Below are 13,524 nucleotides of genomic sequence, written 5' to 3'. Positions count from 1 at the left end.
CCCCCACTGCCCCTGGGGCTCCCCTTCTTACCCCCAGGGTCCCCTACTGCCCCTGGGGCTCCCCTCCTTCCCCCCAGGGCCCCCTACTGCCCCCGGGGCTCCCCTTCTTACCCCCAGGGCCCCCTACTGCCCCTGGGGACCCCCTTCCAACCCCCAGGACCCCCCCAGTGCCCCTGGGGCTCCCCTTCTTACCCCCAGGGTCGCCTACTGCCCCTGGGGCCCCCCTTCCCACAACTCAGGGCCCCCTGGGGCCCCCCTTCCCACCCCTCAGGGCCCCCTCTGCCCCCGGGGCCCCCCCTCCCACCACCACGCCCCCCTTCTTACCCCTCAGGGCCCCCTACTGCCCCTGGGGCCCCCTTCCCATTCCCAGGTCCCCTCTTCCCACCGCCATCCCCCCAGTGCCCCTGGGGCCCCCCTTCTTACCCCTCAGGGCCCCCTAGTGCCCCTGGGGCCCCCTTCTTACCCCTCAGGGCGCCTTAGTGCCCCTGGGGCCCCCCTTCCCAGTCCCAGGCCCCCCTACTGCCCCTGGGGCCCCCCCACTGCCCCTGGGACTTGCCTTCTTACCCCCATTGTCCCCTACTGCCCTTGAGGCCCCCTTCCCACCCCCGGGGCCCCCCTTCCCACCCCAAGGCTCTTCTTACTCCTCAGGGCCCCCCCACTGCCCCTGGGGGCCCCCTTCCCACCCCCAGGGCCCCCTTCTTACCCCTCAGGGTCCCCTACTGCCCCTGGAGCCCCCCTTCTTACCCCTCAGGGTCCCCTACTGGGGCCCCCCTTCTTACTTCTCAGGGCCCCCTAGTGCCCCTGGGGCCCCCCTTCTTACCCCTCAGGGTGCCCTAGTGCCCCTGGGGCCCCCCTTCCTACCCCCAGGGCCCCCCTTCTTACCCCTCAGGGCCCCCCCACTACCCCTGGGGCCCTCCTTTCCACCCCCAGGGCCCCCTTCTTACCCCCCAGGGCCCCCCACTGCCCCCCACTGCCCTGTGGGGCTCTCCTTCTTACCCCCAGGGCCCCCCCACTGCCCCTGGGGCTTCCCTTCTTACCCCCAGGGCCCCCCTACTGCTCCCGGGGCCCCCCTTCTTACCCCTCAGGGCCCCCCCACTACCCCTGGGGCCCCCCTTCCAACCCCCAGGGCCCCCTTCTTACCCATCAGGGCCCCCTAGTGCTCCTGGGGCCCCCCTTCCCGCCCCCAGGGGCTCCCCTTCTTACCCCCCCGGGCCCCACCACTGCCCCAGGGGCTCCCCTTCTTACCCCCAGCGCCCCCCACTGCTCCTGGGGACCCCAGGGCCCCCCTTTTTACCCCTCAGTGCCCTCCCACTGCCCCTGGGGCTCCCCTTCTTACCCCCCAGGGTCCCCTACTGCCCCTGTGGCTCCCCTTCTTACCCCCAGGGTCCCCTACTGCCCCTGGGGTCCCTCTTACTTACCCCAGGGTCCCCTACTTTCTTACTGGAGGCCCCCTTCCCACCCCCAGGGCCCCCCTTCTTATCCTTCTGGGCCCTTCACTGCCCCTGGGGCCCCCCTTCTTACCCCTCAGGGCGCCCCACTGCCCCTGGGGCCCCCCCACTGCCCCTGGGGACCCCCTTCCCACCCTCAGGGCCCCCCTTCCTACCCCCCAGGGCCCCCTCACTGCCCCCTGGGGCTCCCCTCCCCCAGGGCCCCCTACTGTCCCTGGGGCCACCCTTCTTACCTCCAGTGTCCCCTGGGGCCCCCCTTCCCACCCCCAGGGCCCCCCACTGCCCCTGCGGCTCCCCTTCCCACCCCCAAGGCCCCCCTTCTTACCCCTCTGGGCCCCCCTTACCACCCCTGGGGCCCCCCTTCCCACCCCCGGGGCCCCCCTTCTTACCCCTCAGGGCCCCCCACTGCCCCTGGGGCCCCCCTTTCCCACACTGCCTTCTCGCCGCCCACAGGGCATCTACCGCCCCCCTCCTGTGCGCACTGGCCTGGCAAGCTGCAGCCCCGTCAGCCTGGGGGTGGGGGGGTCTCGTAGGGGCGGCGTGTCCCTCCCAGCAGCCCCTCACACCCCCTCATTGTGTCCCTCCATGCAGGGCTGGTTCTCGCTCTCTCGGTCCCGCTTCGCCATGGGCTGCAAGTCGGTCTCTGCCCTGCAGTACGGGGCCTGCATGGAGCCGCTGGTCCGGGTGCGCGCCAGGTGAGAGCAGGGGGCTGCGGGTCGGGAGTGAGGGGCACCGGCAGGGCTGGGGGGGTCCCAGGGCTGGGCTGGCGGGGGGCTGCGGGTCGGGAGTGAGGGGCACCGGCAGGGTTGGGGGGGTCCCAGGGCTGGGCTGGGCTGGCGGGGGGCTGCGGGTTGGGAGTGAGGGGCACCAGCAGGGCTGGGGGGGCTCACTGTGAGGGGCACCGGCAGAGCTGGGGCGGGGGGGCCAGGGCTGGGCTGGCAGGGGGCTGTGGGTCGGGAGTGAGGGGCACCGGCAGGGCTGGGGGGTCCAGGGCTGGGCTAGCGGGGGGTGTGGGTCGGGAGTCAGGGGCCCAGGGCTGGGCTAGCAGGGGGCTGTGGGTCGGGTGTGAGGGGCACCGGCAGGGCTGGGGGGGCCCAGGGCTGGGCTAGCAGGGGGCTGCGGTTCGGGAGTGAGGGGCACCGGCAGAGCTGGGGCGGGGGGGCCAGGGCTGGGCTGGCAGGGGGCCGTGGGTCGGGAGTGAGGGGCACCGGCAGGGCTGGGGGGGGCCAGGGCTGGGCTAGCGGGGGGCTGTGGGTTGGGAGTGAGGGGCACCGGCAGGGCTGGGGGGGCCCAGGGCTGGGCTAGCGGGGGGCTGCGGGTCGGGAGTGAGGGGCACCAGCAGACTTGGTTTCACGCTGGGCACGGAAATGGTGAAACACCCCCCCACGATCTGTAATTTCCGGAACCAGAGACTCTTGGAAATGTGGGGCTGGAAGGGACCTCAGGAGGTCGCCAGGTCCGGCCCCCCGCGCGGAGGCAGGACCGAGTCACCCCAGACCAGCCCAGACAGGGGTTTGTCTGACCTGGTCTTAAAACAATAAACCAGGATTTACCCGCCCCGGCTCGGGTGGGGGTTCCCCGTCTGGGCCGGGCTGTGAACGACCTGCAGGGGGCGCTCCCCAGACCGAGAGAGGGGGTCAGTGGTGTGGTTCCCCCTTCCAGCGAGGGGGAGAGCGGGCAGGTCGCCTTCCAGGTCATCCCAGAAGGATGGGACCCGTCCGCAGAGGCTGCTGAGGGGTCACCGGCCGTGGAGGAAATCGGGCCCCAAGACCAAGGTGAACTCATGGACAAAGAACTGCACCGAGAGCCCAGGGCTGGGCTGGCAGGGGGCTGGCAGGGGGCTGTGGGTCGGGAAGGGCACCAGCAGAGCCGGGGGGGGTGGGGGTCAGGGCTGAGCTGGCAGGGGGCCGCAGGTTGGGAGTGAGGGGCACCGGCAGAGCTCGGGGGGGTCAGGGCTGGGCTAACAGGGGTTGTGGGTCAGGAGTGAGGGGCACCGGCAGAGCTGGGGGGGGTTCAGGGCTGGGCTAACGGGGTTGTGGGTTGGGAGTGAGGGGCACCGGCAGAGCTGGGGGGGTCAGGGCTGGGCTAGCAGGGTCTGCTGGTTGGAAGTGAGGGGCACCAGCAGAGCTGTGGGTCGGGGGTCAGGGCTGGGCTAGCAGAGGGTTGTGGGTCGGGAGTGAGGGGCGCAGCAGAGCTGCAGGGGGGGGGGGAGTTTTGACACCCTTTTTGTTGAACGTCTCTCTAGTCTTGCGGCAGCGAAAGGGCCCAGGGAAAACGGAGGATCCTGGGTCCCCCCTGGAGGCTGCCCCCGAACCTCCTGATTCCCCGAAGGGGGCCTCATCCCAGGACCCACTGACCTGGTTCGGGATCCTGGTGCCCCAGAGCCTCCGGCAGGCTCAGAGCAGCTTCAAAGAGGGTGAGTCCAGGGCGCCCCCTAGAGGGGACAGGCCCCGGGCCCCATTTCTTCCCCCCCCACCCCAAGCCAGCCGGCCCGTCTCTGCTGACCCCCGTGTCTCCGCAGGGATTCTCCTGGCCGGGGAGATCGCCAGCCTGCAGAGCGACCTCCAGGCCACGCGGGCGCAGTATCGGGCGCTGCTGGAGAGAAGGCGCCACCTGCTGGCCACAGAGGGGTAGTGTTGCCGATGCCCCCCTGGGGCTTTCGCACCCCCCACGCTGGGCAGGGCGTATTGCGACCTCCGACAGCCCTGTCAATAAACTGGGATCGCTGCTCGGGTGTGTCCGTCTGTCCGTCCCTGCCGGGGGGTCTGGGCCCTGCTCTGCGTCCCCCCAACTCCCTGCGAGGTCCGCGTGAGCCCCTGCTGCAGGGAGTGCTCTGCCTTGGGGGGCTCGGGGCAGCACTGGGAGATGCCAACTGCCTTGGAAATGTTCAAGAGAAACTCTGCCTCTTCCCTGCCCCCCAGCCTGCGTGGGGCCCCGCGGGGACAGGGCCGTCCTGGAGAAAGGACAGGACAGGCTCTGGGCGGGGAGTGGGATCTAGGCTTTAGAGCAGGGGGGCTGGGAGCCAGGACTCCTGGGTTCTCTCCCTGGCTCTGGGAGGGCAGTGGGGTCTAGTGCTTAGAGCACAGGGGCTGGGAGCCAGGACTCCTTGGTTCTGGCTGGTTTGTGATCTCGGCTGTTCCAAGCAGACTTGCCCTGTCTCTCCAAGGGGGTCAGGGCTTGCTCCGGCGTGACTCTGGATTAACTGCCTGGGAGCCCGTGGGGTCCCTGCTAAGAGGGGAGGGGCTCATGGCAGCATGTGAGGGGTTCATGGTGCAGTGCCCTCCTTGCCCAGCGGGAGGTGCTGGGTGGCCCCAGGCCCGAGCAGTAACCAGCCTGTCCCCCATGGTCTAGCGGCCCGGGTTCGACTCCTGGTGTGGGAAGCAGCTGCTTGTTTTCTTGGTGAGGCACCGGTGCCTCTTGCGGAGCCGGCCCAGAGCCCGGGGTTCTCCTGGTACCTCGTATGGAGCAGGGGCTGGAGGATGCTTCATTTTTACCCCTCTGAGTGCAGCTCTAGAGAGCCCCTGTTCCCCACTCCTGCTGGAATCTGGGCACCAGGACTCCTGGGTTCTCCCTCCCCACTCTAGGAAGGAGGAGGATGGGGGGCTGGAAGCCAGGACTCAGGGAGGTGAGTGGGCATTTGGGGGCTAGGCTGCTGTGTTGGAGCAAGCAGAGGACTCCTGGGGGCTGTCTGCCCCTTCCCCCCATGCCCAGAGATTGGGGGTCAGGCTGGGTGCAGGAGGGTGGTGATTGGCACAACCCCCCATTTAGCACCTTGGGGGGGGGTAGTCCCTCACCACACCCCCAGGGGCCACCCTCCCTCCAGGATTTGCTCCCTGGGACAGTGTTCCAGAGTTGGAGGGAGTCACCCCCACCCCTGCTGCAAGGGGGCAAGCCTGGGGGAATCTCTGGGGCCCCCAGCCCTGTCTGGGGGTGCAGAGGGCAAAGCCCCCCTCAGGCAGCCCCCACAGCTTTTCCCTCACTTGTTTTCAAAATCTGGGGGTGAGCCCTGGGGTGTAGGTCATGACTTCACAGCCCCCTGTGCTCCAGGCCTGCCCCTGGCAGGGATGGGGGGGGTGAGAGTGACAGAGCCCTCACAAGGGCCCACCCCCCCATGCTCCAGGCAGGGATGGGGGCAGGGTGAATGAGAGTGACACAGCTGCACCCACCCCAGTGTTAATTGCTCATCAGTAAGGGGCCCAGCCCTTGCAGCCTGAGAGGGACAGGGGGGTACTGCTCACATGCCCCTGCAGTAGTGTAGCTGTGGCCCAGGCTCCCCCCCAGAGCTGGGTACGTCTGAGCCCCAGCCAAGCTGTGTTTGGGCTGCTGTGTCCCCCCTGCCCTGGGCCAGAAGTGGCTGCATTACACTGCAGAAGCCCTTGCAGAGCCTGGCCCAGGCTGCAGGCCCATACTGCTGCCAGGAGCAGGAATCCACAGCCCCCTTCCCCACCATAGGCAGCAGCCTGCTCCCTTGGGCCAGGGGCCAACCCTGGGGCACCTGCCCCAGGAAGCAGCAAGAGGGGGACAGGCGGCAGCCTAGGGCAGGGCCGCAGAGCCCCAGGGAACTGGCAGACAGTTGAGGTGACTTGAGAGTTGCCCCCCTCCAGCTGATGGCAGGGGATAGAACTGATTCAGGCTGGTGTGACCCCAGCAGAGCACAAGGGGGCAGAGGTGGTTGAGGGAGGAGATGGGGAGCCCAGGGCTATGAGGTGAGGGGAACCCCCCCACAAACAGGCAGAGCCCCCCATACTAAACATTGCTACAAATTTATTACAGAGCTGTCTGTCTTTCAAGTACAGTTGAAAATAACCAACGTCCCCGGGAGTACAGAGCGGACGGGCGCCCGCAGCACCCCCCGTGTGGCACTTGCTAGTGCGGAGGGCCCGGGACCCGAGGGAGGTGGGGGAGCCAGGTGCCCTCCACGGGCAAAGCGGCCCGCAGCACCTCTGCATAAAAATATAGAGTTCTCTGGGGGGCCCCCCCGCTTGGCAAGAGATAAATAGGAGGAAGAAATCTGTACAGCAGGGGGCAGCGCCCACTCCCCCACCCTGGGGGCAGAGCCCAGCAAGGGGCACCATGCTGTGATCCAGCCCTCCCATGGCCAATGGGAGGCACAGTAGAGGGCTGACACCTGCAGCACTGAGCCCCCTAGCAAGGGGCTGCGGGTCACAAGGGGCAGGGCAGCCCTGTGATTTCAGGCTCCAATTGAGTGGGGGACTGGAAGAGCTGGGGCAGAGCTGCCAGGAGGCAGTGGAGCTGCCATGGGGTAGCCCCCCCTCCCAAACCATTCCAGGAGAGAGGCTGGGGGCCCGCCCAGGGGTGGGATTGAGGGGGCTGTGCCATGAACCCCCCCCAAACAGCTGTGGGAGGCTCCAGCAGCCAGAGGAGATGGGCAGCTCTGCCCAAGGAGCCATGGGGCTGTGATGAGGGGCCCTGAGCCCCCGCCCCCCCAAGTGGGAGGGGTCAGAGGGAGGGCCTGGTGGGAGCAGGGGGAGTTACAGCAGCTGGCAGGAGGTCTTCTTGCGCCCACGCTTGGCCTGCAGGGCAGCCCGTGTGGCCATCTCAAAGACCTCGCGCACCCCGTCCTTTGTCTTGGCCGAGCACTCGAGGTACCCGAAGGCGCTGATCCGGTTGGCCATGTCCCGGCCCTCCTCCGGCTTCACCGGCTCCTGCAGGGGCAGCAAAAGTGGTCAGCGCCAAGGGTCTCCCCAATCCTGGGGGCAGTGGGGTCTGGGAGCCAGGACTCCTGGGTTCCATCCCCTGCTGGAGTGGGGTCTGGCAGGTAAGAGCAGGGCTGAGAGCCCAGTACAGCCAGCCCAAGCAGCAGCACTGTCCTGGGATCTAAAGGGTTAATCAGGGAGGAGCGATCAATCTCAGAAGGAGGCACTTTCCTTAAGGGTGGGGGCAACCCCAGGGTGCCCAGGACAGACAGCAGGGGGCACTCTCCCTGGGGGGGTGGAGCCCCAGGGTCCCCAGGACAGAGAGCAGGGAGGCGCTCTCCTTCAGGACAGGGGCTTACCTGCTTCATCTTGGCCAGCTCCCGGCGCGTGTGCTCGTCATTGCGCAGGTCCTTCTTGTTGCCCACCAGGATGATGGGCACATTGGGACAGAAATGCTTCACCTCCGGGGTCCACTTCTCCGGGATGTTTTCTGCACAGGGGGAAGGATCAGCATCAGGGCACCCAGATCATGCCCAGCTCCCCCAGGCCTGGGCTGGCAGCATGGACCCTTGGGCTCTACCCTGGCACTGGGAAGGGCGTGGGGGCTAGTGGTTAGAGCAGGTGGGCTGAGAGCCAGGACTCCCGATTCTGTCCCATGCACTGGGAAGGGCGTGGGGGCTAGTGGTTAGACATGCCAGCTCAGGGCCTGTAGCAAACTCAAGCTGCTGTGTGACCTGGCCACTACAGGGGCCTGAGCCACAGTTCACCTGGGCACCCTCTGCCCAGTATTGAGATCTGGCTCTGGCTGCGGCCACAGGGACCCAGCTGGATCTCCCCAGCGCCCTCTGGCCCAGGGGGCACCCGGCTGCCCAGCACTCACCCAAGCTGTCAGGGCTGTCGATGGAGAAGCACATGAGGATGACGTCCGTGTCAGGGTAGGACAGGGGTCTCAGGCGGTCGTAGTCCTCCTGGCCAGCCGTGTCCCACAGCGCAAGCTCCACCTGTATGAGGCAAGGGTGGCAATGGGTAGCTGCCCTCCCAGGCGCTGCTGTTGGGGCAGATGGACACAGGCCATCCCGGGTTCCAGTTCCCACTGGAAAGTCACTGGCTTGGGGTGGCCAGACCCGGTCAGGGTTCCTGAGCTGACTGTTCCTCACCACTCCCGGGCACCCAGTTTTGTCTCAGGCCTCCAGCCATCACCATGGAGGGCAGGAGCTCCAGACAGGGCCTGGGCTGCAGACACCAGCAATCCACAGTCATCAGTTCAGCACCTGCGGCCTGTTCTCTCAGGGCATTGAGAACGCTACTGGGCCCCAGCCAGCTCCCTCCAGCAAAGTACTGTTTGTTCAGAACAGAAGTGAGCCAGAGAGACCAGATTTTCCCACAGCTCAGATGCAGGGCTGCCTTGGCATCTCCCACCTGGGGACCCTGCCAGGGGCGGAGTACTCACCCTGGGCCTCCCCCCAGGTCAGACACTCCACGCACCCTCAAGGCCTGTGTAGTCCAGGTTCTTTGGGGACCAATCACTAGCCTGCCCATTGAGATACACATGGATTTCAAAGGCCACTTCTCTACTCTAGCTACTGTGTGTGTCCACAGCCTGCCTCCCCCACGGCTTCATAAGCACCGCATCTGTCCCAGCCCTGAGCCGGGCTGCTGGGCAGACGGCCAGGCTCCAGTAACAGCTGGGGGCATGGTAAAGATAGTGTCTCCCTACCCGCAGCGAAGCTCCCAGGGATGGCAACAAGTGGCCTGCCCAGAGACTAAGGCCCCCGTGCACCACCTCAGCATTGTCAGTTTGTTCAGACCCACCCAGAGGGAAGACACTCCCTGCTGCGGTTCATCCCCTGGCCCATCGGTGTCAGTGAGCAGTGCAGGGAAGGGGCAGTGGATATTCAGAGTTAACAACCCTGGGGAAGTTAACTGCAGCGCAGCACTTGCAGGCGGGCACATCAAAGCTAGACAGTTCTCCCCCAGCACAGCCACTTCCTGTTAACTCCGGAGGGTGCAGGGTGCCATTGCCTCCTCATCCGCGGCTGGTCCAAAGCCAGTCTCCCCTCCCACCCTCCTCAGGACAGACCCCAAGCTCTCCTCCCTGTGGAGGGAGGCAAGGGTAACAGCCCGCCCCAGCCAGTCTGGCGGCATGGTACCTGTTTGCTGTCCACCTCGATGTCAGCCACGTAGTTCTCGAAGACGGTGGGGACGTAGACCTCTGGGAACTGATCCTTGCTGAAGACGATGAGGAGGCAGGTCTTGCCACAGGCGCCATCTCCCACGATAACCAGTTTCTTCCGTATGGCAGCCATCTCTGGCCCAGGGGAGAGGGGACTCCCGTTACAGGGGCGCCACTGCAGCAAGCTAGACCCCAGCCTGCTGGAGGCAGACTCCATGGAGGGGAATCTGCTAGGCAGGCACAAGGCCTGGATGTCCCCCCAGGCTCTGACAGCTGGAACAAGGAAGCCGGTGCCATGTGGGGTGCTCTATGGGGCATGTGAGCTAGCCCAGGGGAAATGCTAGAGAAAGTGATCGGGGAAGGGAACTGAGTGATGTAGACAAGCCCAGAGCCCCCCACTTATACCCTAGACTTTCCAGCCTCAGTCAAGCCTCTCCCCTGCCCCTCACTGGAAACCCAGGGCATGGGCCAGACTAGACTCCAGGCTCCGCAGGGATGACTGAAAAAGCAAGGCCTGCTCCCCTAGCTCACAGAGCAAAGCTGGCCTGTATGAATTCCCAGCCTCAGGCTGCACAGAGGTCTGGGTTAGACCCCTGCCTCTGCCATGTTCCGTGTGACCCCTGAGCCAGCCACCAGAACCCAAAGGAAGCTGGCACCTAGCCCCATTTTAGGCAGCTGAGGAGCCTTGCCCTAGTGACTCAGTTTCTCCAGTTACTCTCCTACCCTTTGATTAAGATGTCAGCTCTCTGGGCTGGGGCCTGTGGCAGAACAATGCCCCCCTCCCACCCTGACCTGCTGGGGCCTACGCAGTGCAGCCGTGAGACACAGAAGGGGAGGTCGGGGATAGAACTCCAGAGACCCAGGGTCTATTCCTGCCTGCCACAGGGTGACCACATGCAAGTCACTGACTCTGTGCCTCAATTTCCCCATCTATAGATATGGGAGACTCCCTGGCAAAGCCCTTTGAGATCTGCTGCTGAATAGCGCTAGGTACTGCTGTGACTATTTAATGACACTGTTCCGCCAGCAACTTGCCGATTGCTGTCCCACTCACCCTGGAGCGGCTGGGGTTAACCCTCCCCAAAGCAGTCAGACTGCCACCACAGATGGGACCCAGCACTCCAATGAAGCTATATTCCACTCTCCACTTGCAGAGTCCTGGCGGTAGGGATTGAGGTCCAAGCCAGCTTTGCTGGGGCCGAGGTCCTAGCAGCTTTGCTAAGCGGGGTGGCTGGCTTCCTAAGGCCAGGCTGTCTCACGCCAAACCCTGGCTTTGTGTGTTTTTAAGAGGGGAGGGGCCCAGCAGCCGGGTGATTCACCACTTTGGCCACTGGGCTGCAACAGGAAGTTTCAGAGGCAGGCAAGTTACACCCACATGTGGCGCGTGAATGGCATTCCCAGGATCACCCACCCGCACTTGGAAAAAGTTAGACCAGCAATTTCCAGCAGCCATGGAATTAACCAACCTGCCCCGCTGACACTGACTGCTCCGAGGGTGGGGGGGGTCAGGGAAAGGGGGGCTTTCAGGACTTAAATGATCAGGAAGCAGGAACATGAGAACAGCCATACTATACCAACGGTCCAGCAAACCCAGTGTCCTGTCTCTGACAGTGCCCAGTGCCAGAGCTTCAGAGGGAATGAACAGAACAGGGCAGTTATCGAGTGACCCATCCCAGTAGCCAGCCCCAGCGTCTGGCAGTCAGAGAATTAGGGACACCCGGAGCATGGGACTGCATCCCTGACTCCTACCCTCCAGGAACTTCTCTTGTTCTCTTTTGAGCCCAGTGTTCACAACAGCCCCTGGCAGCAAGTCCCCCACCCAGGGTGACTGTGCTGGGTGAGGTGCTTCCTTCTGTCTGCTTCAAACCTGTTGCCTACATTCAAAGGGCAAAACGTAAACCCTCTGCCACAGGGGAAGGTCTGAACAGGAGTACCACCATGGGCTGCCAGGGGACCCTTGCTACGTGCATTAAACTGAGCTAGCAGGGAGCAAATCCTGTCAGCAGCTGGTAAATCCCAAACTAAAGAGATTCAGGTTTCTAGGCCTCAGTGGGGAGGAGACAGGGCAATTTTTACAGGGCAGAAGGAGCTGGAAGCATCAAGACCAACAGGGTTTAAATCCTCACCATATTCGAGCACACTCATCTCATTGTACAGGGATGGAAACTGAGGCACAGAAGGGCACAAAGGAGTTAGCAGCAGAGCTGGGATTAGACCCAGGTCCTAGGCTCCTACCCCAACCCCTATCTACTCCTAGTCTCAGATCACCCAGCAGTACACCAGAGTCCAGGGCACAAATGCAAGACCACCACAGCACAGATAATCTCAGAGGCCAATTCACCCCCAAACCTGGCTAGAGCAGCCAAACAGTAGACTCAACACCTGCAGAGTTTGCTCCTGCCAGGAGAGCAGTGAACCTGGCGGGAGTGAGGGGGGCGCATGTGTCAGCAGATCTGAGCCAGCCCAGAGAACAGAGCTGAGCACAGGCTGACTCTGCACAGAAGTCTGACAGAACACTCAAGTTCCTCAAGGCCGATGGTCCTGAGGTTTGGTAAACTCATGGGTCAGCCATGGGGGTTCAGCACCCAGCCTGGAGGGGCAATCAACAAAGGGCTACAAGAACAGGTGTATAACCAGAAGGGGGCTCTCCCAGGTCACCAGGGAGCACCTCCCACCTCTCTCCTTGGCACAGGAGCTGTCTCTTTGTGCACACCAGGAAGTGAAGGGCCAGGAGGGTGAGGCTGCAGGGGCTAAAGGAGAGAGCCTAGGTGTGAACGGCCAGCCAGATGAAGTCGGGACCTCCCCTCAGATTCACCAAGGATGGGCCTGCCTACCCCATTGAAGCCTTCCCTCAGGCCAGCTGCCTAGAGGCGCCTGCTAGTGAGCTGCTCAAACAGCAGCTGTAGGGGGGGGGTTGGGTACAGGGTGTCCACGGCTGCCCCACCCCAGGCACCAGAGAGGACGATCACATGACTGGGATCCTCCCCACAACCCAGAGGCCAGCACCTGCCCCCCAAACTCCAGAACTGGGGTGCCCCAGCCACCAGGCCAGCCAAGATTCTCCCCACACCCTGGGCTGGAGACCCAGGGGAAACAGGCCTGCTCCCCTGCCCCCAACAAAGCAAACACCCCCCCCCCCGCCCCCTTGGCCTCACCAGTACAGGCCAAACATCCTCCCTCCCCACCTCTGCCCCAGGCAAAGGCTTGACCCCCCCCATATAGACCCCCCCCCGCGCCCCTCCCATATAGACCCCCCCCGCCACCAACTCATCCACAGGCTCCCTCCCAAATAAACACCCCCCCCCCGGCCCAGCGCCCGCCCCGGGGCGCAGCAGCCCCTCCCCCACGCCGAGCTCACCCCCGCCGCAGCCTCTGCCACATGGACCCGCCCCCCCGGCCCGGAAGGGAGGTGGCTCGCGCTCCCTCTCCCCACCGCCCAGTCGGCCGCGCATGCGCAGAGAAACTTCCAGACCGCACCCAGGGTTCTATTCCCCCCCCCCCGCGCCCGGCGCCGCGCGCCGACCCCTCCAGGGCCACGCCCCCTCCCACAGCTCCCAACCAATCAGCTACCGCTTCCTCCCGCAAGCCAAGCGGCCCCGGGGCGCGTGACCCTCCCCCCACACACATACACACCGACAAACCAACCCCCCAAGCCGCCCGCGAGCGGCGCATGCGCAGAACGACCCCCACCCTCCTCAACCGCCGCCCCGCTCCCCAGCGCCGCGCCCAGCCGGCCACGGAGCGCCGCGGTTCCCGCGCAACCCGACCCGCACCGACCCCACTCACTGCGGGCTCTCTCGGCCACCTCCACTGCCGGCTGAGCCGCCGCCCGGACGCTCCAACCACCTCCTCACGATAGTCCCACCCACCCAGCGCGATGGACAGCGCACACCGACCAATAGCAGAGGCCTTAAGTACCCGCCATCGCCAATCCCCGGCGGTGGGCAGGGCTGACACGCCTCGAAGCCCCGCCCGTTGCATGATGGACAAGCGAGCCCAACCAATGGAAAGGGAGAGCACCCAAGATCCAGCCAATCCCCGCGGAGGGCGGGGCTGGAGGTGGCTTTCAGCCCCGCATTTTTGATTGACAACTACGGCCTCCCAATCGCACCACACGAAGGGACCAAACGAAGTTTGCCCCGCCCACACTCTGACAAACGGCGAAGAGGACCAATAAGAGTGTGTCATTTTATAGTTAACCCAATCATCATTCGAGGGCGGGGCAATGAATTCACAAGCCTCCGCC

At 65.1% G+C, this 13,524-nt stretch overlaps 2 protein-coding genes across 4 annotated transcripts in view; one reads left to right on the top strand and one right to left on the bottom strand.

The window, feature by feature from the left end:
- VMA22 (vacuolar ATPase assembly factor VMA22) overlaps positions 1-4,178 on the top strand; it is a 63,758-nt gene extending 59,580 nt beyond the window's left edge. The window contains exons 2-5 of the mRNA XM_048833462.2: positions 2,040-2,143; positions 3,111-3,223; positions 3,694-3,864; positions 3,970-4,178. Coding sequence (XP_048689419.1) covers positions 2,040-2,143; positions 3,111-3,223; positions 3,694-3,864; positions 3,970-4,082 — 501 coding nt within the window. The 3' untranslated portion in view covers positions 4,083-4,178. The remainder of the gene's footprint in view (positions 1-2,039; positions 2,144-3,110; positions 3,224-3,693; positions 3,865-3,969) is intronic.
- Positions 4,179-6,192: 2,014 nt separating this feature from the next.
- LOC125628424 (transforming protein RhoA) lies at positions 6,193-13,222 on the bottom strand. Of its 3 annotated transcripts, none has more exons than XM_048833459.2 (5): positions 13,065-13,222; positions 9,256-9,413; positions 7,986-8,106; positions 7,465-7,595; positions 6,193-7,114 (listed from the first exon to the last, which is right to left on the bottom strand). In XM_048833459.2, the coding sequence occupies exons 2-5, from the start codon at positions 9,409-9,411 to the stop codon at positions 6,941-6,943; spliced, it is 582 nt and encodes a 193-aa protein (XP_048689416.1). In that variant the 5' UTR covers positions 9,412-9,413; positions 13,065-13,222; the 3' UTR covers positions 6,193-6,940. The 3 variants fall into 3 exon arrangements, with proteins under 3 accessions (XP_048689416.1, XP_048689418.1, XP_048689415.1); XM_048833461.2 differs by having other exon boundaries at positions 13,056-13,145; XM_048833458.2 differs by lacking the exon at positions 13,065-13,222 and adding an exon at positions 12,637-12,745.
- Between the last annotated feature and the right edge of the window lie 302 nt (positions 13,223-13,524).

Source organism: Caretta caretta, chromosome 23, assembly GCF_965140235.1.
Source record: "Caretta caretta isolate rCarCar2 chromosome 23, rCarCar1.hap1, whole genome shotgun sequence".
Taxonomy (NCBI): Eukaryota; Metazoa; Chordata; order Testudines; family Cheloniidae; genus Caretta; species Caretta caretta.
The sequence above is the reverse complement of the archived record's forward strand: the minus strand, read 5'-3'. Positions and strand labels throughout refer to the sequence as shown.